At 39.3% G+C, this 26,011-nt stretch overlaps 1 protein-coding gene across 7 annotated transcripts in view; it reads right to left on the bottom strand.

The window, feature by feature from the left end:
- CACNB4 (calcium voltage-gated channel auxiliary subunit beta 4) overlaps window positions 1-26,011 on the bottom strand; it is a 268,460-nt gene that overhangs the window by 22,452 nt on the left and 219,997 nt on the right. For 6 of the 7 annotated variants that reach the window (XM_067741968.1, XM_067741969.1, XM_067741972.1 and 3 more), the window contains 7 exons: window positions 25,173-25,303; window positions 17,017-17,093; window positions 15,449-15,468; window positions 15,145-15,225; window positions 13,742-13,800; window positions 5,494-5,603; window positions 42-193 (listed from right to left, as the gene is read on the bottom strand). In XM_067741968.1, the coding sequence (XP_067598069.1) occupies window positions 42-193; window positions 5,494-5,603; window positions 13,742-13,800; window positions 15,145-15,225; window positions 15,449-15,468; window positions 17,017-17,093; window positions 25,173-25,303 (630 nt within the window). Of the gene's footprint in view, window positions 1-41; window positions 194-5,493; window positions 5,604-13,741; window positions 13,801-15,144; window positions 15,226-15,448; window positions 15,469-17,016; window positions 17,094-25,172; window positions 25,304-26,011 lie in introns of those variants that run through there. The other variant, XM_067741974.1, reaches the window with a different exon arrangement.

The following is a 26,011-nucleotide window of genomic DNA, read 5'->3' as shown; positions in this document are numbered from 1 at the left end:
AAACAAGCTTCTAACCCTTAAGACAGAAATGAGCTGATTACCTTTGGAGATGAGACTTTTACATGAACAATAATTGGTGCTAAGGAAGTCTTTATAAGTTGTGCTGGGTGATTGATGGTGTCTGCATCAAGAACAACCAGTTGCAAAGATCTTGCCAACTCAAAGATTCTTTCAATTTCACTTTGTACTTCCGCTAAAAGGAGAAATATCAAATAACAGGTCATGGTATTTTTATTAATTAGTTCCTATATTTAAAAAATAGTACCTCTTTCAGATGTTAGCCTACATTGCAAAACAGAACATTTTGAATTTTCATAGTCCTATCTAACTTAAGATCTTTTCTAAAGAGAGATGGGTTGAGTTTTACATAAAACCAAAGAGTTGGTGGAAAAAATTGAGAAGGCTTTCTTGATTTGCTTCTTATGCTCACCCTAATATTTAGCTATTTACATAGCTCTGTTGGTTTTGATTGTGCTTTTGTTCTAAAGAACTTTTATTTTAGCTATAGAAGCTGCAACTACATTTTAGGAAGCAATCGAAATACATGTGCAGAGCAACATCACATGGAAAGCAAATTATGCTGAAATACGCCTACCAATCAACAACTTCCATATTAATATTTTATGGATATGTTTTTTAACATCTCACAACTCATCTATTTTGACTGATATGCACATTTTTGTATCCCTGTTAAATGTTCTGGATCTACTCTTAACAACTAGCATATTGCTAAGTCTTCATTCAAGTGTTAGGGCCAGTGGACTTGTTCTAAGGCATAATTATCTTCAGTATTAAAATAAAAAAAACAAAAAACAACCTAAGATCAATTATACTAAAGTGCCACAATGCATTTAGATGCAAATCTACTTGGCTTGCTGTAATAGCCAACTGACCTGAATCTGTGCACGAATCTGGTCAAATGAAAAATCTAGTTATTTTCAATGTCAAAAGCAATCCAGCTATTTTTTAAGCAAAAATTAAGCAGATTATCTATAAAAATATAATATGGCTTTCTGAAATATAAAAAGCTTTTTAATATATATTTTTATAAATCACCTGATTTATTGATCATGTCCACAGTCTGAATTAGTCTATTTAATTTTAAGAGAGACGATCTTGTTTGCTTTTTGCTTATTTTCATTTTTGGCTATAGCATGACTTACCAATGTTGTAATCTTATCCAAATTACACAGAGTAGACAAAGCTACCTAATTTAAATTATTTCCAAGATGGCCTAGGAAAAAGTTGATGTTGCTCTAAATATCCTCATTGAAAAGAGTTTGTACCAGAATCCCGTGATTTGTTTTGCTTATTCAGTATAAATTCATGTTACCCACCAAAAATTCTCCCTTCCATAACCAGACAGATTGACAGGGTGTGTGGGATCATGAATGCTCAAAACTATCATGTAACTCTATTTTCTAGGGCTTTGCTAATAGCATAAAATTCTTATTTCCCACAAAACCACTGGTGTTTAATGCATGATCTGTATAAGAAGTATGAATTTAAAGAGTCATTAGAACCCAGTAGAGGCTGTTCAGTTCAACTTCTGACTCTCAACATGTTCTCTGATTTCCCTCCTATAATGGGTTGAATTGTATCGTCCCTAAATTCATATATTGAAGTCTTAACCCCTCAGTACCTCAGAATGTAACCTTATTTTTGAGACATTGTCTTTACAGAGATCATCAAGTTAAAATGAGGTCATTAGGGTGGGAATTACTCCTATATGACTGGTGTCTTTATAAAAAGGGGAAATTTGTAGACAGGCACACACACAGGAGAACACCACGTGAAGATGGAGGCAGAGACTGGGGTGATGCTTCTACAAGACAGGAATGCCAAAGATTGCCAGCAAACCAACTGAAACTAGCAGAGAGGCATGGAACACCTTCTTCCTCACAGCCCTCAGAAGAAAACAACCCTGTGGATACCTCGATCTTAGACTTCTAGCCTCCAGACTCTGAGAAAACAAATTTCTATGTTCAAGTAAAAAAAAAGCAACATATCTATCATTTTTCATATTATCCAATACCAATATCCTGAAAGATTTCATGTTGCTCTGAAAGGTAACTAGTTTTCAATATATTAATGTAAAGAATCTGGACAATTTGGCTTATTTGCAAAATTCTGAAATACTTTCTACATTTATTAGTAAAAACAACCTACTTGTCCCTTTTTATTCATGTCAGAAACAGAAAGATTTTTTTAATGAGAGAAGTTTGGAAAGTTTATTTTTATTGTAGTAAGTTTCATTTTTTTTTTCTTTTTTCATTAAACTGCCACTGGTTTAAGGTAACTCCTGGCCAGGACTGTACTAGAACAAGGCTATCTTGCTTTAAACTTAAAATCTGAATACAATATTTTCTGAAGTAGCAAAAAGGCAGTGACGCAAAGTAGACTGCCCCGGTACAAAGAACCCGTGAGGCACTCTGAGTCTCTGTGTAAATAATTCAGAGACACCTGGGACTTATTTACTTTGCACCAGCCATGAGGCAAGTGTGGTGTTTTTCGGGAGTTTTTTGGCCATGCCACACAGCCTGAGGGGTCTTAGTTCCTGGACCAGGGGTTGAACCTGGGCCTGGCAGTGAAAGCGCAGTGAAAGCACCAAGGGCAGGCACACCTACAGTTTAACCAAAACAAAACTTGGGCAGTGGGTATCAACAGAGAGGTACTCGGGCAGAGCAGGCCAGGAGGCTGCAGAGGTCCACCCTATATACTGGAGTGGGTCCAATATTGGGATAATATGTATATGGAATACAATGAATAAATTATACGTGTGAGAAAGACATATTTACCTACACAGCTCAGTTCTTTTAAAGAAAAACTTTAACCAAACACAACAATCTTGACTACCCAGGCTGATTCCAATCAAAGCTTTATCATGATCTTATTCCAGACAAATGAACTCTGAGAAGTCATGGACCATGAACCTGGAGGGATCTCAGTGAACACTTCTATAACTTGACCACAACTGGTCTGGACCCACCTCTCCCCAGCATCTCTGTCACCTGTGCCCTTTCTCTTATATCCAAAGGCTTAAACTACTTCAATGGCTCCCTGTGGCCCAAAGCAACATTTTCCAAAGGCAGTACCCTGGATCACTAATCTCATGAGATAGCCTACGCAAAGAAGGGTTTTTTTTGCAAGGGAGGTATCACATGCTATAATAGTTTCTCTTGCAATTTCAAATGTACATCACCCTCTTTATCTTAATGCCTCTAAGAAGTGTTGCAGTGAAGAAATCTGACAGCTATTTAATCCATAAGTTTCAAATTTATTTGACTGCGGAAAACATACTATTAGTATCCTTTAAAATCAACATTTTTTGGAATCTATTTTGGGGTCTCTTTAGCAAGGTGTACTAAAGCCTTAACATACTGGCCTCGATCTATTTTTTCAGTCTCTTCTGTTGCTCTCAAATCATGCCCCCACTTCCTTTTTCTAAATATGCTCTGCACAAAACAACTTGTTTCTCAACCACACAGTGTTTATATGTCAATGCCTTTGTACATTCTTGACTGCCCTAAGAACCAGCTCAAAAAGAACTTCTGTGAAGTCTTCTCAGACGCCTCTTACTCCCTACCCTTCTTTCTTTATACTTTTAGTACTTTGCTCATAATTCCATTATCACACAGTATTTTAACCATCACTCCCTTTTTTCTGTTTGCCTGTGGCTAAGATACTTTGCCTTATTTATGTCTGTACTTCCTAAGTCTGGTACAATGCATGGCAGTAACAAGTGTTCAATAAACATTTGATGAAACAATCTACACATGTGCATTAACAAGCAGACAAATGGGCATAAGTGGCTCACATAGTGGTTATTATAATAGGCTGCCATTAAATTATCTCCAATGGTTGTGGGAGTTATGACTTTACAGAGTAAAAAGGAAAACCAGTGAACTGATATCTACCTTGTTTCTTCCTCAATATTTACACCAACCCCACTGCACCCACTCCACTGACTCTGACAACAGGTGACTACAAAGGTGATATGGAATGACCTCACAGAATGCCCATCACACTCTAGGCTGGTGCAAGATGGCTGAAAAAGTCAGGCAACCTAGCTTATGTTTTTAAGTGTCCTTTAGCCTCTCATTATACATCAGAGGAAGGAATGGTTAAGAGTCAAAGGCACTGTGAGGAATGGAAAGGAGGGTGGAAGACAGGAGAACAGAGAACACATGCTTATTTGAGAAACCTTCAATCTAATTTGGTATCCTTGTCACCCATGATATACTACTTTAGTCAGTTACCTAATCTGATTTATCATCATCAACTCTGCCATCAACACCCCTGAAGGTCAAAATACTGTGCCTTTAAGAGTGTTTCACTCTGTCTGTGGAAGGCTCTAAATACAGAACTAAAGAAGGAACCACCGATGTCTGGGATCCTGCTCTCACAAACGCTGACAACTGTCCCATTTGGTAGGTTCAGCATTCTTTCAAAAAGCAGCCATCCAACAAACATTTATTGAGCAATTACCATGTGCCAATCCCAGGCCAGGAATAGAGATGACACTCGTCTCTTTCCACCTGCACAATTCTTGGCATAGCCTTCAATGGACACTTGATGGGATATTTGGGCATGCAATCTATCTTAGAAACCCTAATTTTAGAAAAAGTTTTCTATCACCTACAGAGCTCATTTAAGTAGTTTTTTTTAAAAAATGTAGTGGCATAGAAAAACCCTGTCTTTCCTACTCTGTCCATGAGGAATAGGGCAGTAAACAAGTTGCCCTCAGAATGTGAATGCAAAAGAGAGTTATAAGTGGACTACACCACTCTGGGCCACCATAGAAACCACAAACAGGCTTTTGAGATGAGTGATATGATTCTCCTGCGGGCTGGACCCACTTCTGTGGTTGGTGAATCCATCCTCCACAGCCTCGCTCCTGCATGGCTTGACGGAACTAATCACATATAGTGCTTTTTCTTCTCCATTGTGGTGAATTTCAGGATGCTTTCTGATTGGTTCACCAGGAAAGACATGTTTAAACTCCCTGAACGGTATTAATGGTGGTTGCTACTTCCACTTAAGGATGTGACTACTCTGGGCACCAGCTGGCAGCAGAAACCACACTGAGAACATCATTATCTAGCTTCCTTCTAAGGATCTGGGAAAGGTGGACATCTCATTTCCTTTCATGTCGGCTGTGACTTGGGTATGACAGATATCATTAGCCTCATTGAGAAGCTCAGGCAAAGCAGGGATGAGTGGTTTCGCGTGTTGAGGCAGTAACAGAGGAGGACAACCTGTTGAGGATTCTTCCTACCAGACTACTAATTAGCTAAGTGACTGGAGCTGAGAAAGAGGAGTCTCAGGCTACTGCAGGACTCTGCTCCCTGCTTTTCCATGGCTAGCCTTCTTGTCAGTTAATCAGCGCTTCCCCCTTCAGAATGGGGAAAATGGGCAAATTGGAAAGACATTCACAAATGCAACATGTGTCACCCCGGTCTGAGAGCGCAGTACCACATTTGAACATCTTACCTAAGCTGGACCGAGTGTTTGAGCGTTCAATTATTGCTCTCTTGCTGGGATTATTTAGGACAGACCTCTTAGCAAGAGAAATGTCAGCTGTCACTCTTGTTATTGATATCCTATGAATAGGAACACAGAACAGAACAAGCCAGTAAAAATGTCGTGGGGCTCTCCAAGAGATTTATAACCACAGTACTTAATAACCGCCTCACATACTATACTGCAACCACAGTATAATAAACATTGGCCACAAGTATTTTTAAATAGGATTTCGCTAGCATTAAAATACAGGCAGAGCAGAATGGAGGAAGGTTTTGGGTATTTAACAAAAAAAGACTCCAGGAAAAATGCAGCTCTTCCTCCACTATTGTCTGCCTTGCCGAATTCTCCTTATAATACACACCATACCAGGAGGGAATCAAAACATACGAATAAACCATGCTCTTTCTAGGAAGCAGCAATACAATTTCCCCACAATTCACAGTTGATTTGCTCTTGAACAAGACTTTCAGGAACGGCAAATGCTCTGCCCAGGTGCATCAATGCTGCTGGTCAAAGGGGGAAATCCTCTTCATTCCAATCATCAAAGACAATCAGCTGTGTTGCATTCCTGATGCTCAACAGTTAACTAATGGTACATGAAGCATTTCGCCACAGGCCCAAAGGAATGTTTCATTTCTAAGAATATGAAAAATATGATTTCTCTTCGGCAGGCACAAGGATTCTTCAGCATATTTGCATATTGCTTTGAATGCATATTGTGGGCAGTAATAAGACACTATTGCTGAAGGCAATATAAGGATTGTTCCAGGATTTCCATAAGTTAGGAAGTATCTTGCAGTCATGCAAGACAAGAATAAAACCGAGACACTGCAAATGAATGGAGACAGGGGTCTATCTGTATATGATGAGAAGCTCTGGAATTTATAATTTTAAAATTCTTTATTTTAAGCTGGGATTGCACAACTTCAGATTATGATCTCCCTGCAGAATGCAAAGAATGCCTCTCTAAGCCAGCTACTGCCATCATGGGCCCTTCTTCATTCTTATCTCCAAAACTTGGCAGAGTTCCAGGAAGGAGACAAGAATTGAGTCTCGCCCCTTCCCTTTTGTACTCACTGCACTTATTCTCCCCCACTTTCAAACGCCTCTAGCTGGTGGAGCAGGGAAGAGGGTAGAGTTAGCAACAATTATTGAGCCATATGTCATCTCACACCTATTTGGGGACAACACTGTCAGCACTCTCAGGAGACTCTTCACCTGACTTCAGGGACCTGAATCCTTGGGGAGAGTTTAAAATAGTCCTTTTCATAAATGGTTGGAAATGATTTCTTTAAAGCAGCAGGCTGTGCAAAAGTTCTTGTGCTCTTTTAAAGCAAAGTACTCCTTGTTTGCATTGTTGTATATATAAGCTATAGATGGTCAGGAAGTTTAAAATTTTTTAACTTCTTAGAATTTTTTAGGCTCTAATAAATTATTCGAGGCATCTTCAAATTGTCTTCTGAAGAAATCAAGAATTTTGTGAAATACATCTTGGGCTACTGAGAATGTTAAATGGGGGTTGAGTAGGCCAGGAGGGCCCCAGCTTTCTGACCCTCAATGCCAGGCAAACACCCCTGCATTTACGTTTTCTACACAGAGGGCTAATCTATGATTTCATTGTAAGAACTTGTTCAACTGCTAAAAGATATTGGAAAACACTGGTCTGTACAACTTCTTCATTTTTTAAAATTAATTAATTTATGTTTGGCTGCGTTGGGTCTTTGTTGCTGCACGTGGGCCTTCTCTAGTTGTGGCAAGCAGGGGCTACTCTTTGTTGTGGTGCACAGGCTTCTCATTGCGGTGGCTTCTCTTGTTGTGGAGCACAGGCTCTAGGTGTGCGGGCTTCAGTAGTTGTGTCTCGCGGGCTCTAAAGCACAGGCTCAGTAGTTGTGGCGCACAGGCTTAGTTGCTCCATGACATGTGGGATCTTCCATGACCAGGGTTCGAACCCGTGTCCCCTGAATTGGCAGGTGGATTCTTAACCACTGCACCAGCAGGGAAGTCCCACTTCTTCATTTTATCAAGAAGAAAAGTGAGACACAGAGAGGAAGTTATACATGGTTATTTAGAGTCTAAGAAGGTCTAAAGTACAGGTCCCCAAGCACCAGGCCAGTACTTAGTCACCTGACTCACAATTCTCTTACAGTTTCAGTTTTCTTCTCCAGCAACGCTGAATCTCCTGATACCAGCCACATCATCAAGTGCAGATCTTGGCCACATGCTGAGAGATGGTCAAGATCTAAATCAGGTTAAAGTCAGTGAAGCCCACATCTGAGTCTCCATTACTCAGTTGGCTGCTGCCCTTGAGGCATGAAATCTCATAGGGAGTCTTTGCGGTCATAGCTCCTTGTACCTACAGAAGAGGATTTGCTTATTTTTGAGTTTCCGGTTTTTTTGTTTGTAGTTTTAAGAATGGGGTTGCTGGTTAGAAACATACAGTTAATTTCCAGAGCAATTCAAATATATGACTGGAGAGAAGTGGGTTGGTTTAGGGACAGAATTCAACCTTCTAGAATAATGATTTTTAGAGGGCCCAAAGAGTCTACTCTGCTTCAGTGAAAATCAAATTTGCTAGCTCTATACTAGCCAAATAGTGACCCTTGGTTCTTAAAACTTGAAAGGATCATCAACAGATGTGCACTCTTATTTTTTTCTGGGTTTTAACACACTTTTACCAAGCCATTTTCAGACACATCCAAAGTTTTACCAAAAAAACAAAACAATAACACACATACACAAAAATGGAAAAAAAAAAACCTGCTTCATGTATTCCCAAACCAGGAAAAGGTGTGGACAATAAAAGGTTCTTTTTCTTCTTTTATTGGTCAATAAAATGGCAGCTAATTTGTTAATATAGGTTATTTCTTAATAAAAATACACATTATGAAACAGCTCAGGAGAAGACAGACACAGCTCCAGAAACCCTCTAATAAGACAAAGCAGGAGTTTTTATTTTCCATGCAAAGATGCTTACTATTATCAAACTCAGACACCAAATCCAAACTTTTTTTGTTGTTTAAAAGGCTCCCCAGCAATGTAATTACATTCATCATTAAATGCTAGTCTATTTACTTTTTTTTTTTTACTTAAAGTTATACCCTTTCTATTTCTTTTCTTGCTATACTCATATCCTCTAGTTTCTTTCAGTACTTCTATGTATCTTATTTGATATACATCTCTAAAAAGTTCCCTTGGAAACTTTTTTGTGATGTAGTGTCAGTAATTACTAGCCCGGAGATAAAAGACTAACAGAAGTGCAGTTCCCCAGCAGACTGTATATATATATCTCTAAATCTAGTAAATCTGAACCCTAATTGTTGCTTATTTCTGGTTTGGAATTCATTATTTCTGCAGTCCATCATGTGCTATGAGTATTAGTTTTCTGAGATTTTTCTATGGAAAGACATTACTCTTAGGTGAGACGCACATTCAACAATAATTAGTATTTCCATGTTGATAATGGAACAGCTAAAGATCCTTTTAAACTCTACCCTTGCCACATCTAATATGCAACCCTGTTAGTATATTAGTTTTTATTAAAACGCTTAGACTTCCTTCACAAAGGGAAAACATTCCAAAGATCAGACAGCAAACTGTCAGGAGAACAGGAATGGAAGGCATATGTAGACCTCGGTACTCTTCCTGGGTCTTCCTCTTGGCTGGTTGTGTGACCATGGTCAAGTCATGCCATCTTTTGAGCATCAATATCATAATCAATAAAGTGGTGATAGTGGCTTTGTTGAGTTATCTCACAGGATTGTCATTAGGAGCAAACCAGGTAATATATAAAAGTGCTTTCTTAAATAATTATTCATAGTGTCCTATGTTGATAGGCACATATATAATGTATACAAGGTAGCTGTTGGAGATTTGAGACTTGAAGGAGACAGTTTCTTTATATTCTATCCTCAAAAGTTAGCAGTCGGGCTTCCCTGGTGGTGCAGTGGTTGAGAGTCCGCCTGCCGATGCAGGGGACACGGGTTCGTGCCCCGGTCCGGGAAGATCCCATGTGCCGCGGAGCGGCTGGGCCCATGAGCCATGGCCGCTGAGCCTGCGCGTCCGGAGCCTGTGCTCCGCAACGGGAGAGACCACAGCAGTGAGAGGCCCGCGTACCGCAAAAAAAAAAAAAAAAAAAAAAAAGTTAGCAGTCTACCATGAACTCTCCCATTCTTGGAGTCTGTGAAATTTATATATACTTTGAGGATGGGAGAATAAGGTCAGACATGTTGCAATCAAAATCTGCTAATTTGAAAAATCATATTTGGCATTAAAGTTTTCAATTAATTATCTCTAGTGCTTGAGTGTCCACTGATGAGTCTGCATTTGAATAGAGAGTAGGAGGAGGAGATAATAAGAGGATGATATTGGTTATGAAACAGAAGGCACTGTATTGTTCTTTCCCATTTGCTGACTGCAAATCTTCCATGTCTTGGCTGCTTTGTGATAGCATCAGCTGTTGCCATTTCCTTTTATAAATAAATACTACTTCTTTGAGTCTCCCTAAATTATATTCTTAGCCTCCTTTCTTCAAATTATTTCTCAAACCTTTTTTTTTTTTTAAGCATTCCTTGGCTAATAGCTTCAGATCCTATTTGTATGTTCATTTATGATTTGGGGCCATAATCATGTCAGTTACAAAGTGTCCTATAACTGCCATAGAGCTGATCTGATCCAGTTGTCAAAAAGCCTAAAGTTACAACTTTGTTGGGATTTGAAATGATTAGCATAGGTCAACAAATTGCAATTGGTTTGACTGCTTGCTGTTCAGCCTATGAATGGTAGATTCAACAAGCTGAACAAACCTCATCTGAAAGGATGATCCCCGTTGAATGTTTGTGGTGTTAAATGAAGAAAGAAAAGCTCCATGCCATTGTGCATCCACTGTGTCCCTGCCAGGCTGGTGCCACTGTAGCAGCTCGTTAGGCTCACTTAGTTTATGATCTGTGCATAGGAATTGTCACTATGTGTGGAGATCCACATGTACAGGGGTTCCCTCAGGAAGTATTTAGTATCGTGCTTTCCATTTTTCTTACATAGATTGTAGTTAGTCCCTACAATAACAATAAAATTGTAAAATAAGTAAGTAGCTTTAAACTGATTCAAATAATTTCTAAGGTATCATAAAAAAATAAGCATATGATTCTGTAATAGTCAATGTTGGATTTTAATCCAATTTGTTGAATTATTTTTTAGCCAAGATCTGAAAAACGGTATTGAAGAAGCAAGCCTTTTAGCCGTGTTTTTTTTTTGTTGTTGTTTTTTCTGTTGTTTTTTTTTTTTGCTTTTTAGGCTCTTTCTGAAAAAGAAAAGACTTTATCCTATTTTGTCTGACCTACTGCATTCATAACCAACAAAACACTGTGTAGGTTTCCACTAGAACATATTGTTTATGTTGTATTGCTGTGCAAAAGCCCACTGTGTAATTGTTCTCTTGGCTGGTTTCAATTAAAGACTATTTGTTGTTTTCTCTCCTTTTATTAATTGGTAAAACATAACACAGCAGATTGTCATGGCTCAGAATGTAAGGATATTCCCCACACAGCAGACATGTCAGAGTCATTGTGTATCCACATTGCACATTTCTTCTTCCTTACCAAAGTCTCTCTATATATACTCAACCAACGAATGCATTATCATTTTTCTGCTACACTGGCCTCTTCTAATTTGAAAGCAAATCCACTCTCCTACTCCCACTTTTAATGTCTAGCTTTCTCCAACTCTGCCATACATCAGATCTCTCTAGGGCTGAGTCTCTTTCTCCAGCTATTACTTTTGCTGTATTCTTCCTCATATCTCCAGACCCTCTGCTGTGCCATCAGACCCCATGGAACACTTGGCATTGAAATTTTAATTCTATTTCTACTAAAACCAACTTCAATAGTGTGTACAAGGTGCTTGGTGAATCAGGTAACTCTAGCTGGTAAATCTCTGTTCTTACAATTAAATGCATTTCCTCTTTTTGGGTCTGAAGATTGAGGAAGAACCTCAGATTCTTCATTCTTGAAGGCAGTAATTAAGTCACTCACTTTCTCTTTGCTAAATTATAATAATTCCTTTCTTCTTTTCCATAGGTCCTACCTTTCAAACTTTTAATTATACTGCTGCTTACAGGGATGTTAAGTGGGGACCAAAACAATCTAACAGAAGCTGATTGCGTATAGGATGGCATTTGTTCAGCTCAAGGGCTATTATGGGGCCACAGGATGAGGCACTTCTCAGAACTTCCTTAAATAAAGGCACTGCAGGTTAGAACCATGTGACTCTAAGCACAGCTGAAGGAAGTGTGACTGACTGAGCCAGGCATGTCAGCTGCGGCCAACCCAGGGAGAGCTGCATGAGGGTAAGGGTGATGGCGTCTGTCATCAGAGGCAAGGACCAACACCAGTATTATTAACTTAACGAGTCAGAGTTCAGCTGTTTCTTTGTGATGCTTTTTTAAGAAGTAATTTCCCAGTAGTCAAAAGTTTTCCAACAGAAGAAGGTTATCCATCTACTTGTGGTTTGGGGACATAAGAGATTAGCCTAAAAGGACTTTTACATTTCCTTCCAACTCCAAGAGTCTAGTACTCAGTGCTTTTCACTTGTTTTCTCTGAAATTACTTCATCCTCTGCCTATTTGTTTAAAAAAAAACAGAAACAAAAAAACAGAGAATAGGATACATCCATGACTTTCTTATTAAGCCCTTTGTGTCCACTAGATAAATGTGGCAGACTATTATTTGTTCAGCAAAATCCATTTACTCTTCCTCTTGGGCACACAGCTAGACTGTAATTCCCAGCCTCCTTTGCAATTAGGTGTGGCCACATGACTAAGTTCTAGCCAATGAAATGTGAGAATGATGTGAAGTCACTTCCAGGCCAGCTTGCTCCTCTCTCTACAGCTAATTGGAGAGACCAACCCCAGGTCAAGGGTCCCAAATGACAGGCAGGACAAACATTTTGCCCAGTCCTTCCCTCCTCCACACTACCCACCTTCCCAGCTGAGGAACACCTGCCTCAGACTATTAAATGAGCAACACTAAGCTTCCATTGTGTTTGATTCATTACACATTTTGGGCTCTACTTATTAAGGCAGCCTGGCCTGTACTAAGATACTTAGCAATTCATATAATGGCACTGAAGCATTCTGCTTTCTTGAACTAAAATCTCAATTATTGGAACTAAAATCTCAGTTTATTTTCTTTGTATATAGTCCCAGAAACTAACAAATATTTCAAACACAATTATCCAGAAGGTTTTTCTTTTGACAAATGCATACAATTTGTACTTAAAGCATTATCATGTTTGCTTTTTTCTTAAAATACCATATTTAAAAAAATCTATTTGTGGATATTTTAAAAATGTCTTCAAATACTTAAATATTTGGTAAGCTGGATGCATTTAACCATACTTAGCACACACTAAGTTTTCTTCATTTCTAATAAGTCTTCAGGTATTTGCACGTGGTTATTTTTACATGGAGTGCATTCTGAATTGTGAAAGAGCTTGGTACTTAGTATTGAGTCAGTATGGACTTTTTACCGTTTCTCTGCAAAATACAGAAACTCTTTCCAGATATTTTTCACAAAACTTAAATGATAAAATTTTCTGATGGTTAAAGACTGAGCCCTGTTGATAATGGGTCATAGGGGGATAGGATACATACAAAAGAAACCCATAAAATAGCAATGAAATGTCTAGTAAAACAAACCCAGAACTGAACATCCAAAGAAGTACTATTCCCTACAAAATAGTCATTTTTGGAAACTTATGATGAAAACATTTCTTGCGCTCTTCTTTTAAGGAAATTCAGTACTTTATACCTTCATATGATACACACGCATACATGCATGCACACGTACAATTCCCAAATGATACTACCCATCTTGACCAGTGAGGCACCATATTTGTCAGAAATATTCTATATTTTCATTATTTTTTATAAACATAAGCTTGGTATGAGTTCACTAACAAGTGAGAAAATAAAGACTAACACATATAAATAAAACAAATGGATAATTTTCCTTCTCAAGGTCCTTTTTCTTTAAGGGATTCAATGCTACACGTCATAACTTCATATTTTCAGAACACTTTCATTGTATTCTCCCCTGAACATTGAGTTAACTTTTAATTAGAGGACATCTGCAATCACCAGAAACATAGATCCACAAATCAATTTATCATTCATGTTTGGTTAAAGGAAAATAAAGAATACAAAAGCATCTGTATGCCTCACCTCCCATCAAACCTGTGCTTCAGGAAATCAAAGAGGGCTTTCTGCATCATGTCTGTGACCTTTGCAGAGGTGAAAAAAAAAAAGAATGAGGCAAACACACGCAGAGAGAGAAGTCAAAAGTGAGAGAGCTGAAAGGGAAGGCATTCTGATGGAGCCAAGATCTGATCACAGCCACTTGTCTGGTGGAGGTGGGACAGGGCAGGTGACCGTGGACAGAGTCTGTAATACTTAACCAGTTGCACTTACTCAACTTCCCCCCTTGGTTCTCCTCCAGGGTGTTGAGGCATGAACCAGCAGTGTTCACTAGATCCAAGGCAAACCCTCATCTCCTTTTAGGGGGTGGAACTGCCACCGAGAGTCCACGATAGGCTAGCTCTGTGAGCAGGTGCAGCCTATCCTTGGCGTACCTGAGTGGTGCCTGCCTTCAGTGAGGAGCAGCTAGAGCTCCTCAGGCCAGCCTGGGGCTCTGCCTCCTGCTAGTCTGTGCAAGTCGGTGGAAATTCTCCACGCCTAGGGCTGGATTTCTGTACCCCGCTCTCCTGCTCTTTCTCTGATGTTCCCCATTGAGAAGGGGAGAGGAGGAGAGGAAGGAGAAGGGGAAAAGGGAGGGTGGGTGAGAAGGAGATGGGATTCTTAAATCTGCCTCAAAGAGACTCATTAATTCACTCAACAAATGAGTACTGAATGCCTACTATGTGCCAGCCACTATGCTAACTCAGTGGGAAGGGTGCCTTGGAGGTTGCCCACCTTCAGATTTTAATGTCCTACCCACTTATTCTTATCCACGCTGGCATAAAGCCAAAATGGCAACATCTGAAATGCAGTGATCTAAGTCTTTACTCTTTTCCTTTTTGCATGGTTTTGTTTAATTAATCTCTGAAGGAGTTCACTAATACTTTTAGTGGAGTATTTTTTTTTTCTTTAATATGGTCTTTAAAGTAAAGAAGCAGAGAAATGTTTGGTGGAATATGCCATTGTCTTGAGCACGCAGCAAGGTGAGATCTGTTGGTGCTCTGAGGTGAGGTTTGCTGGCATATTGCCTATATGTTCCCTTGTGCTGTTCATACTCTATTATTTCTAATAGCAACGGGAACAGTTGAGACAGAAAAAATCCTTTTCTTTGAATTGAATGCAGAGCAAATTTTTGACAAGAACTTCCCATTATAAATATTTTGAGGGAGCTATTTCTGAACACTGTAATACATGAAAGGCAAGAAGTGGGCCAGGGAGGGAAGAAAGAGTGAAGGGCCACGTAAGCCCCACGCTGCACCTCCTGCCTTCACAAGCTGAGGGCTGGCTTCTGTTAGGACCCGTGTGAAAGCAGACCCTGAGAAGCAAGCTCCAAATGGCTGTCACCTAGGTTCTTGATCAAGAACTGAAGCGTAACAGACTGGTATTTGTACCTCATAACCCTTCAGTGACGGCCCCACTAACACCACCGGACGCATGGATGGCACAACATCGTAGGGAGGGATGTGCTCCGTCTGAAAAAGATGATTGGACACGCATGACAAGGGGAGGGTCAGCACACCTCCTCCACAGCCACAACATTCACAATCCTCAGGTCAAATGAGAAATGATGACCACAGGTCCCACCAAGGAGACTCCTCCCTTATTTTATAGCCATTTGGGTCACTGAAATGGAGCATTGCAGGCATGTATGGATAGAAACCTTCACAGCAGATTTAAAAAGGAAACACAACTTACCACTTTTTGCTTCTGTTTTGCTAAAAGACAACAATGAGAGCCATATCAAAATATGCAATCTCTGTCATTGTTAGCACATGCTTTTAAAAGAAGGAAGAATGTACCAATTTGTCCCTGTCATTTTCGTCATTTTCCAATTCACCCACTCTGCAGAGCACCACTCTACTGTTTCATACTGGTCGGGCCAATTTTGAAGACAAATGCAAAAACAGACAACTTCCTCCCCGTTAGAACGGGCTTATATCCTGATTTCATGTGGGGTGGGGAGGGTGGATTTCATAATAACATTGGCTGGGCCACTCACAGGCCATGGGTTGTTCCTGTGCTGGACACACCATGCAGTGTGGCTGACAACAACTTGGACAAATCAAATTTGATAAAAAGAAACTTAGAATAACAATTTGGATAGTAATGATCATTACCTCACTCACTAGTTATTTTTGGATTTGTAATTTTGGTGAATTATCAAAAAATTTTGCGGTTCTTTTTGTGTTCTTAAGTCTTTCTGCTCACTTTCCAGAATATTGACACATTTTTCCTACTATGTTGCTCTTAATTTCAAGTAAGTTTATAATCAGTTATTCCTGTTCTTTCTTGTTTGTAATAGTGAAAAGCTGCAATGACCTAAATGTCCAACAAATGGGGATGAGGCAAAATATACTCAATATCTGATTAAAGTGGCTTTGTGGCCACCCAATCAGGTCCAGTCCATTTGCGGACAACCCAGAGACCCAGAGTTTGGCTCAGAGCCATGGAAATCAGGATTCACATGAACAAGGACCCAGATACTCAGATCTGTTCCAGAATCAATCCAGTTTCCTGCAGTTAGGATAGACCAGGATAGACCTTGGATCTGTCATTCTGAATTGGTAATCCTGGATGACTTAATGCAGCATCAATTCTGGGCAGAATGAAATGAGCCTATAGGAGTCAGGGAACGTGGTGGAAGAAAAACTCCTGCTTGAATACCTCCACAGTTTCTAAATACACAACTCCTGATTGGGCCGCCACTGCCTCTTCATTACCATTAATTCCAGGGCTCAGTTATCTGCTGTCCAAACAGAAGTGAGGTCATCTGGGCTTAACCTCATTCTCTGCTTCAACCCTCTCCACCTCCACCGCCCAGGCTGTACCAACACACCCTAAAGTTTTACATGGAGACTTAAATAGAGCATTTTCTTCAGACTTTACAACTTTGTAAAAACTTTTTAATTGGTTGGCCCTCACCATCTTAAAGTCTGCTGGGTTTCTGGGTGGAATAATGAACTTGCTTCTGAATGATTTATAAAATAGAGGGCAAATAAGATTTTACAAAGTTATATTACCATGATCTGAATTTCTAGTACCACAAGTACCCTTTAGATCAAATCAAATGACCATAGAAAGCAAATGAGCAATGAAAAGTTAAGTAGAAAAATCTTTAAGTCAAGTTTTTAAATTGCTTCCAAATTAGTAAAAATACTTGCATGAACTTTCAAATATTAAGAAAGGAATACATTCCATTAAAAAAAGGTCTAACTGAAAAAAAAAAAAAAAAAAAAAAAAAAAGGTCTAACTGAAACCCTCACCTGTTGATGTGGGGGTTGCTCGAAATGTCCCTGATACCATTTCTCCAAGACTTGAAGAAGAATTTCCACTGGATTTCCTAAGATACAGAAAAGGAACTTAAGACTCATTCCCCAAAGATGGCAGAGTAGAAGGATGTGCGCTCACTCCCTCTTGCAAGAGCACTGGAATCACAACTAACTGCTGAACAATCGTCAACGGGGAGACACTGGAACTCACCAAAAAAGATACCCCACATCCAAAGACAAAGGAGAAGCCATAATGAGACGGTAGGAGGGGCGCAATCACAATAAAATCAAATCCCATAACTGCTGGATGGGTGACTCACAAACTGGAGAACACTTATACCACAGAAGTCCACCCACTGGAGTGAAGGTTCTGAGCCCCACGTCAGGCTTCCCAACCTGGGAGTCCGGCAACAGGAGGAGGAATTCCTAGAGAATCAGACTTTGAAGGTTAGCAGGATTTGACTGCAGGACTTCGACAGGACTGGGGGAAACAGAGACTCCACTCTTGGAGGACACACACAAAGTAGTGTGCACATCGGGACCCAGGGGAAGGAGCAGTGACCTCATAGGAGACTGAACCAGACCTACCTGCTAGTGTTGGAAGGTCTACTGCAGAGGGGGGTGGCTGTGGCTCACCGTGGGGACAAGCACACTGGCAGCAGAAGTTCTGGGAAGTACTCCTTGGTGTGAGCCCTCCCAGAGTCTGCCATTAGCCTCACCAAAGAGCCCCGTAGGCTCCAGTGTTGGGTCGCCTCAGGCCAAACAACCAACAGGGAGGGAACCCAGCCCCACCCATCATCAGTCAAGCAGATTAAAGTTTAACTGAGATCTGCCCACCCGAGCAACAGCCAGCTCTACCCACCACCAGTCCCTCCCATCAGGAAGCTTGCACAAGCCTCTTAGATAGCCTCATCCACCAGAGGGCAGACAGCAGAAGCAAGAAGAACAATTCTGCAGCCTGTGGAATGAAAACCACATTCACAGAAAGATAGACAAAATGAAAGGGCAGAGGACTATGTACCAGATGAAGGAACAAGATAAAACCCCAGAAAAACAACTAAATGGAGTGGAGATAGGCAACCTTCCAGAAAAAGAATTCAGAATAATGATAGTGAAGATGATCCAGGACCTCGGAAAAAGAATGGAGGTAAAGATTGAGAAGATGCAAGAAATGTTTAACAAGGACCTAGAAGAATTAAAGAACAGCCACCTAGAAGAATTAAAGAACAAACAAACAGAAATGAACAATACAATAACTGAAATGAAAAATACACTAGTAGGAATCAATAGCAGAATAACTGAGGCAGAAGAACAGATAACTGACCTGCAAGACAGAATACTGGAATTCACTGCCGTGGAACAGAATAAAGAAAAAAGAATGAAAAAAAATGAAGACAGCCAAAGAGACCTCTGGGACAACATTAAACGCAACAAAATTCGCATCATAGGGGTCCCAGAAGCAGAAGAGAGAGAGAAAAGACCCAAGAAAATATTTGAAGAGATTATAGTCGAAAACTTCCCTAACGTGGGAAAGGAAATAGCCACCCAAGTCCAGGAAGCACACAGTTCCAGGCAGGATAAACCCAAGGAGAAGCACACCAAGACACACAGTAATCAAACTGACAAAAATTAAAGACAAAGAAAAATTATTGAAAGGAACAAGGGAAAAACGACAAATAACATACAAGGGAACTCCAACAAGGTTAACAGCTGATTGCTCAGCAGAAACTCTACAAGCCAAAGGGAGTGGCACGATATATTTAAAGTTATGAAAGGGAAGAACCTACAACTAAGATTACTCCACCCGGCAAGGATCTCATTCAGATTCAATGGAGAAATCAAAAACTTTACAGACAAGCAAAAGCTAAGAGAATTCAGCATCACCAAACCAGCTCTACAACAAATGCTAAAGGAACTTCTCTAAGTGGGAAACACAAGAGAAGAAAAGGACCGACAAAACCAAACCCATAACAATTAAGAAAATGGTAATAGCAACACACATATCAATAATTGCCTTAAACGTGAATGGATTAAATGCTCCAACCAAAAGACACAGGCTCACTGAATGGATGCAAAAACAAGACCCATATATATGCTGTCTACAAGAGACCCACTTCAGACCTAGGGACACATACAGACTGAAAGTGAGGGGATGGAAAAAGATATTGCATGCAAATGGAAATCAAAAGAAAGCTGGAGTAGCAATACTCATATCAGATAAAATAGACTTTAAAATAAAGAATGTTACAAGAGACAAGGAAGGACACTATATAATGATCAAGGGATCAATCCAAGAAGAAGATATAACAATTATAAATATATATGCACCCAAGATAGGAACACCTCAATACATAAGGCAACTGCTAACAGCTATAAAAGAGGAAATTGACAGTAACACAGTAATAGTGGGGGACTTTAACACCTCACTTACAACAATGGACAGATCATCCAAACAGATTATTACTAAGGAAACACAAGCTTTAAATGACACAATAGACCAGATAGATTTACTTGATATTTACAGGACATTCCATCCAAAAACAGCAGATTACACTTTCTTCTCAAGTGCACACAGAACATTCTCCAGTATAGATCACCTCTTGGGTCACAAATCAAGCCTCGGTAAATTAAAAAAAAATTGAAATCATATCAACCATCTTTTCCAACCACAACGCTATGAGATTAGAAATAAATTACAGGGAAAAAAACATAAAAAACACAAAACACATGGAGGCTAAACAAAATGTTACTAAATAACCAAGAGATCACTGAAGAAATCAAAGAGGAAATCAAAAAATACCTAGAGACAAATTACAACTAAAACATGATGTTCCAAAACCTATCGGATGCAGCAAAAGCAGTTCTAAGAGGGAAGTTTATAGCAATACAAGCCTACCTCAAGAAACAAGAAAAGTCTCAAAAAAACCAATCTAACCTTACACCTAAAGGAACTAGAGAAAGAAGAACAAACAAAACCCAAAGTTAGTAGAGGAAAGAAATCATAAAGATCAGAGCAGAAATAAATGAAATAGATACAAAGAAAACAATAGCAAAGATCAATAAAACTAAAAGCTGGTTCTTTGAGAAGATAAACAAAATTGATAACCCTTTAGCCTAAGTCATCAAGAAAAAGAGGGAGAGGACTCAAATCAATAAAATTAGAAATGAAAAAGGAGAAGTTACAATGGACACCACAGAAACACAAAGCATCCTAAGGGACTACTGCAAGCAACTCTATGCCATAAAATGGACAACCTGGAAGAAATGGACAAATTCTTGGAAAGGTATAACCTTCCAAGACTGAACTGGGAAGAAATAGAAAATATGAACAGACCAATCACAAGTAATGAAATTGAAACTGTGATTAAAAATCTTCCAACAAATAAAAGTCCAGGACCAGATGGCTTCACAGGTGAATTCTATCAAACATTTAGAGAAGAGCTAACACCCACCCTTCTCAAACTCTTTCAAAAAACTGCAGAGGAATGAACACTCCCAAACTCATTCTATGAGGCCACCATCACCCTGATACCAAAACCAGACAAAGGTGTCTCAAAAAAAGTAAATTACAGACCAATATCACTGATGAACATAGATGCAAAAATCCTCAACAAAATACAGGCAACCAGAATCCATCAACACATTAAAAGGATCATACACCATGATCAAGTGGGATATATCCCAGGGATGCAAGGATTCTTCAATATATGCAAATCAATGTGATACACCATATTAACAAATTGAAGAAGAAAAACTATATGATCATCTCAATAGATGCAGGAAAAGCTTTTGACAAAATTCAACACCATTTATGATATAAACTCTCCAGAAAGTAGGCATAGAAGGAACCTACCTCAACATAATAAAGGCCATATATGACAAACCCACAGCAAACATCATTCTCAATGGTGAAAAACTGAAAGCATTTCCTCTAAGATCAGGAACAAGACAAGGATGTCCACTCTCACCACTACTATTCAACATAGTTTTGGAAGTCCTAGCCACGGCAATCAGAGAAGAAAAAGAAATAAAAGGAATACAAATTGGAAAAGAAGAAGTAAAAGTTTCACTGTTTGCAGATGACATGATACTATACATATAGAATCCTAAAGATGCCACCAGAAAACTACTAGAGCTAATCAATACATCTGGTAAAGCTTCAGGATACAAAATTAATGCACAGAAATCTCTTGCATTCCTATACACTAACAATGAAAGATCAGAAAGAGAAATTAAGGAAACAATCCCATTCACCACTGCAACAAAAAGAATAAAATACCTAGGAATAAACCTACCTACGGAGGTAAAAGACCTGTACTGAGAAAATGGTAAGACACTGATGAAAGAAATCAAAGATGACACAAACAGATAGAGAGATATACCATGCTCTTGGATGGGAAGAATCAGTATTGTGAAAATGACTATACTACCCAAAGCAATCTATGGATTCAATGCAATCCCTATCAAATTACCAATGGCATTTTTTACAGAACTAGAACAAACAATCTAAAAATTTGTATGGAAACACAAAAGACCCCAAATAGCCAAAGCAATCTTGAGGGAAAAAACCAGAGCTGGAGGAATCAGACTCCCTGACTTCAGATTATACCACAAAGCTACAGTAATCAAGACAGTATGGTTCTGGTACAAAAACAGAAATATAGATCAATGGAACAGGATAGAAAGCCCAGAGATAAACCCATGCACCTATGGTCAACTAATCTATGACAAAGGAGGCAAGGGTATACAATGGAGAAAGCCAGCCTCTTCAATAAGTGGTGCTGGGAAAACTGGACAGCTACATGTAAAAGAATGAAATTAGAACACTCCCTAACACCATACACAAAAATAAACTCAAAATGGATTAAAGACCTAAATGTAAGACCAGACACTATAAAACTCCTAGGGGAAAACATAGGAAGAACACTCTTTGACGTAAATCACAGCAAGATCTTTTTTGACCCACCTCCTAGAGTAATGGAAATAAAAACAAAAATAAACAAATGGGACCTAATGAAACTTAAAATCTTTTGCAAAGCAAAGGAAACTACAAACATGACGAAAAGACAACCCTCAGAATGAGAGAAAATATTTGCAAACGAATCAACGGACAAAGGATTAATCTCCAAAATATATAAACAGCTCATGCAGATCAATATTAAAAATATAAACAACCCATCCAAAAATGGGCAGAAGACCTAAATAGACATTTCTCCAAAGAAGACATATAGATGGCCAAGAAGCACATGAAAAGCTACTCAACATCACTAATTATTAGAGAAATGCAAATCAAAACTACAATGAGGTATGACCCCACACCAGTTAGAATGGGGATCATCAGAAAATCTACAAACAACAAATGCTGGAGAGGGTGTGGAGGAAAGGGAACCCTCTTGCACTGTTGCTGGGAATGTAAATTGATACAGCCACTATGGAGAACAGTATGGAGGTTACTTAAAAACTAAAAATAGAATTACCACATGACTCAGCAATCCCACTACTGGGCATATACCCAGAGAAAACCATAGTTCAAAAAGACACATGCACCCCAATGTTCACTGCAGCACTATTTACAATAGCCGGGTCATGGAAGCAAACTAAATGCCTATTGACAGACAAATGGATATAGAAGATGTGGTACATATATACAATGGAATATTACTCAGCCATAAAAAGGAACGAAATTGGGTCATTTGTAGAGACGTGGATGGATCTAGAGACTGTCATACAGAGTGAAGTAAGTCAGAAAGAGAAAAACAAATATTGTATATTAATGCATATATGTGGAACATAGAAAAATCGTACAGATGAACCGGTTTGCAGGGCAGAAATAGAGACACAGATGTAGAGAACAAATGCATGGACACCAAGGGGGGGAAGTTGGTGGGGGGTGGTGGGATGAACTGGGAGATTGGGATTGACATATATACAGTAATATGTATGAAATAGATAACTAATAAGAACCTGCTGTATAAAAAAATAAATAAAATTAAATTCAAAGAAAAAAAAGACTCATTCCCCAGATTCCTTCAAAATAGAACTTGAGAGTACAAAGCTTTCTTTGGCCTTAATCCACTAAGTAATTCAAAACACACCAAGTCCTGCTATAGAGTACTTCAAGGATCTGCCCAAATGTTTTCTTTGACCTCCTTTCTCAGAGAAAGTGGGAAACTATCTAGGACCTGGAAATATTTTGCTAAAGTATGTCTCCTAATTATTCAATGCAGAAATGAGGCAAAAGAATCACTACTAGGAATGTTCTTGTGAACTGTCTTTTTAACCAACACTGGTCACCAGTACACTAGCTGGATGTCAAACACAGCTCAAAACAAGCAGTAAGATGTGGAAGAAGCACTTCTTATGTGGGGATCAGAATTAAGAACTGGCAGTAAGGATTTGGTCATGAATAATATTATGGAATGGAACGGAAGCTCATTCGTATTGGTTCCTGCATGTGGCTTGGGAAGCTTCCCTGGAGCCCACCAGGGCCCTCAGGAGCCCACCTTCCCACTTCTCCAGTGTCCTTTCCTTCAGTGCTTAAGTATGGTCCCTAGAGTTAGGACAATCTGATTTCTCCTCCTGGCTTTGCCCATTACTAGTTGTGGGACCTTGGCACACCATATCATATCTTTGTGCCTGAGTTTCCCCATCTCTAGAAGGAGAAACTATACTTCACAGTTGGTATAAAGATAAAAGAAGATCATGTCTTTGAGCTCTTGGTTTTACTCTTGTGCCTGTGGGCAAAGTAAGCCTTTAGTTCAGAAGTGTAAAATAATTTGATGGAATAATAGTAATAATAGTAGAATAACTTTGGAAATGGTGATAATAATTCATTTATTATTTCATTCAAATATCTATTGAGTATTCACTGTCCTAGAAACTAGGAATACAACAGTGGGGGGAAAAACAAAATTCCTTCCCTTATACAGACAAATTCTAACGGGAAATATCAGTATCAAACAGATGAATAGGTAAATATATAGTATTTCTGACAGTAATAAGTGCAACAGAGAAAACTGAGTCGGGAGAGAGATAGGAAGCAAGGGAAGAGAAGTGGATTCAACTTTAAATGTGGTGGCAGGAAAGGGGTCATTGAAAAGGTGATATTTAACTAAGATCTGAAGCAGATGGAGTGATCCAGTGGAAAAGTGAAGAAAAGCGTCCAGTAAAAGGAAACAGCAATTACAAAGGTCCTGAGACAGGAAAATGTGTTCCCACATGGAGCAGCATGAGAGATAAAAAGTCTAGAGAAGAAGTAATAAGAGGGATTAATCATTAATAATGTTATAGGCATGATAATTAAAAGTGGGCTAACACTCTACTTTTGTGATCTCCTATCACTGTTTAAGAGGTTCCCATTATGACAAAGGCAAAAGGGCCCCCGAAGAACAGAGGAGTTTTTGAAACAGAAAAGGATCTAATAGAAAAAGGAGGTTGAGAGTTAAGAGAAAGAACTGATTCTATTTTAGGACTTTCAAAAAATGGTAACACATACCAAATCAGTACTTCAATGTAGGCTCACAATATATGCAGGCTCAGTATGATTCTGATTTCTCCTCTCAGGTTTTGCTTGTATCCCTGGGACCTTTAAATACCTGCACTCTGAGATCTTTGTGGCTACTTCATGAGTTCACTAGAGGTTAATTCATCTGAAGCTGGACAGAGTCTTACCCCAAGTACCAAGCGATGGCAGCAGCCACAGAAAACCCTGGACAAAGTGCTACTAGTCCCGGGATGGTATTGCATGTGCCATGGCATTCTGTGCCCACTTGAAAGAGAGTCTCTGAAAGTTAACCAAGAAGAGCCATGATGCCAGGTCAGGCCAGGCCCCCACTTACTGTACTGAGAAAGGATACCCTACACGACTCTCACAGAGGAAAGCTTAGGTTCCCAGGAGGGTTTGCTGAAGCCACAGAAAACAGTCTCCACTGTGGAATTCGTGTTGATTCCAGGGGTGTCCAGGCTACAGCACACAATGGGGAGAGTGAACTATGTGAAACCCTTTTGTGTCAATTTCAGAAACACCTTGCACACAGAGAAGTAGCTTTTACTTTGAAAGCATATATGTTTAACCTAATAAGCAAACTTGAAAATATCACCTAATTTTCCTACTTCCTCCAAAAAACTTTAGAGAAAGGAAGGAGCCTTACCCTCCGTGAAAACGTCCTCTTTTTTGTTCTTGCTGAATCCGTATGTTCTCCAATCTAAGTGGACTTGGGATGAAGCCAATCTCACAGCCTTCTTTCACCAGCCTTCCTATCCACCAATCATTGTTATATTTCTGGAATGCAGGAATAAAACTGCTCTCAACAGTAAGTCACTGATCTTCACATTTATAAATCTCAGGGGACCAAAAGAATGCAACACTATATTATATAATATTATACTATACTCTATTACATACACAAACACGATTTATAGTATATTATACTATATTATATATATCTGGGATGGAGCAGTCCATAGAAGAAACCAAACTTTTAATCTAAAGGTCCAGAGAGTAAACACTTGAGGGTTTGCAGGCCATATGGTCTCTGCTGCAACTACTGTAATCTGCTCTTATGGTGTGGAAGCAGCCACAGTCAATACGTAAACAAGTAAGCACAGCTGTGCTTCAACAAATTTTTTCTTTCCAAGAAAGGCAGCAGGCTGGTTTCAGCCTGTGAGCCACAGTTTGCCAATCCCTGGGCAAAAGTCAGGTCTTAACATCTGGATTCCTTTGGTCCTTGTCAAGAAGCTCTAGCCAATTGTTAAGGAATAGATTTTACATGGATAAATAGGCACCCATGTAACTGGAACTCTGGAAGACAGGATCGACAAGTCTAAGACAAAATACACTGAAGAGTCTGTTTTTTTGTCAAAAGCTTTGAGGTAAAAATTCCACCCTACTATCTGTATTCTACTCTCTCTGGGGAAAAATTATAATCTTCCAAATATAGGTTTGCAAATCAAGGTCCATCTTACTACCTGAAGAAAAACAAGCCTACTC

This window comes from Pseudorca crassidens, chromosome 6 (genome assembly GCF_039906515.1).
Source record: "Pseudorca crassidens isolate mPseCra1 chromosome 6, mPseCra1.hap1, whole genome shotgun sequence".
Lineage (NCBI taxonomy): Eukaryota > Metazoa > Chordata > Mammalia > Artiodactyla > Delphinidae > Pseudorca > Pseudorca crassidens.
The sequence above is the reverse complement of the archived record's forward strand: the minus strand, read 5'-3'. Positions and strand labels throughout refer to the sequence as shown.